This window comes from Vulpes vulpes, chromosome 11, assembly GCF_048418805.1.
Source record: "Vulpes vulpes isolate BD-2025 chromosome 11, VulVul3, whole genome shotgun sequence".
Taxonomy (NCBI): domain Eukaryota; kingdom Metazoa; phylum Chordata; class Mammalia; order Carnivora; family Canidae; genus Vulpes; species Vulpes vulpes.
The window spans coordinates 22,718,254-22,719,673 of NC_132790.1; the positions used below are offsets into that span (position 1 = coordinate 22,718,254).

Below are 1,420 nucleotides of genomic sequence, written 5' to 3' on the forward strand. Positions count from 1 at the left end.
AAAATTGTCAAGACGAGATGTCTATGGCATAGCTACTAGAACATATGTGCATGCAGGGAGAGAATGTGTGTGCTGGGGGCTGGGGAAGGAGGAGGCAGGCTGTTTTAGATGGCATCATGCAAATGTGTCAGAATACCAAATAATCTTTCCCATCAGTTTTCAGGTTCCAGAATTCAAAGTGGGATCCTGAACTATGTCAACATTCAACCAGGCAGCCCACAATAACACTTCAATGGCCCCCACCTTCCTGTTGGTGGGCATGCCAGGTCTGTCAGCAGTACCCTCCTGGTGGACAATACCACTCATCACCGTCTACCTTCTCTCTGCCCTGGGCAATGGTACTATCCTCTGGATCATTGCCCTGGATCCCACCCTGCACCGCCCAATGTACTTCTTCCTCTTCCTGCTGAGTGTGTCTGATGTTGGCTTGGCCACAGCCCTGATGCCCACCCTGCTGGGTCTTGCCCTTGCTGGCGTCCATGCTGTCCCTGCCTCAGCTTGCCTCCTACAGATGTTCTTTGTCCATGTCTTTTCTGTCATGGAGTCCTCTGTTTTGCTTGCCATGGCCTTAGATCGAGCACTAGCCATCTGCCGCCCTCTCCATTACCCAACACTTCTCACCAATGATGTTGTTAGCAAAATTGGCCTGGCTATAGCCTTCCGATGCTTGGGTCTCCACCTGCCTCTGCCATTCCTCCTGGCTCACATGCCCTACTGCCACCCACAGGTTCTGACCCATTCTTACTGCTTGCACCCAGATATAGCCCATTTGGCCTGTCCGGGAGCTTGGGGTGCATTCTATAGCCTCTTTGTGGTTCTGTCAGCCATGGGATTAGACCCCCTGCTTATTTTCTTCTCCTATGGCCTAATTGGCAGGGTGTTGCAAGGTTTGGGATCCAGTGAGGATCGCTGGAAGGCTGGTCAAACCTGTGCTGCCCATCTCTCTGCTGTGCTCCTCTTTTACATGCCCATGATCTTTCTGGCTCTCATTGACCGTCTCAGGGTGCCAATACCTCAGCCTGCCCATACTCTTCTCTCCTATATTCACTTCCTGCTTCCTCCATTGATAAACCCTATTCTCTATAGTGTCAAGATGAAGGAGATTAGAGAGAGAATACTCAAGAGGTTACAGCCCAGGAAGGTGGGTTGTGTTCAATGAAAAGGATGCCCCTCCACATTTGGTGGCTCAAGGCTACATGATACAAAGGTTTCCATGATAAGAACTCAGTTTGCCAAGTTAATCATGCATGAAATGGTCACTCAGGGACACATAAACACATATACATGGATGACATCTGCCTGTCCTTACAAGTGTGCATGTGTATATTAAGGAAAGCTGACAAGCTCCAGAGAATGGCAGTGGTCTACCCATTGTTATACTACAGATCCATGGCATAGAGAGGCCAGGATCTAGGTCTTG

General features: G+C 49.6%; 1 protein-coding gene across 1 annotated transcript; it reads left to right on the top strand.

Annotated features, from left to right (window-relative positions):
• The first annotated feature begins 214 nt into the window (after positions 1-214).
• On the top strand, positions 215-1,159 carry OR51S1 (olfactory receptor family 51 subfamily S member 1). Its single transcript, XM_025988844.2, has one exon. It carries the CDS (start codon positions 233-235, stop codon positions 1,157-1,159), a length of 927 nt encoding a protein of 308 aa, XP_025844629.1. The 5' UTR covers positions 215-232.
• The last annotated feature ends 261 nt before the right edge of the window (positions 1,160-1,420 follow it).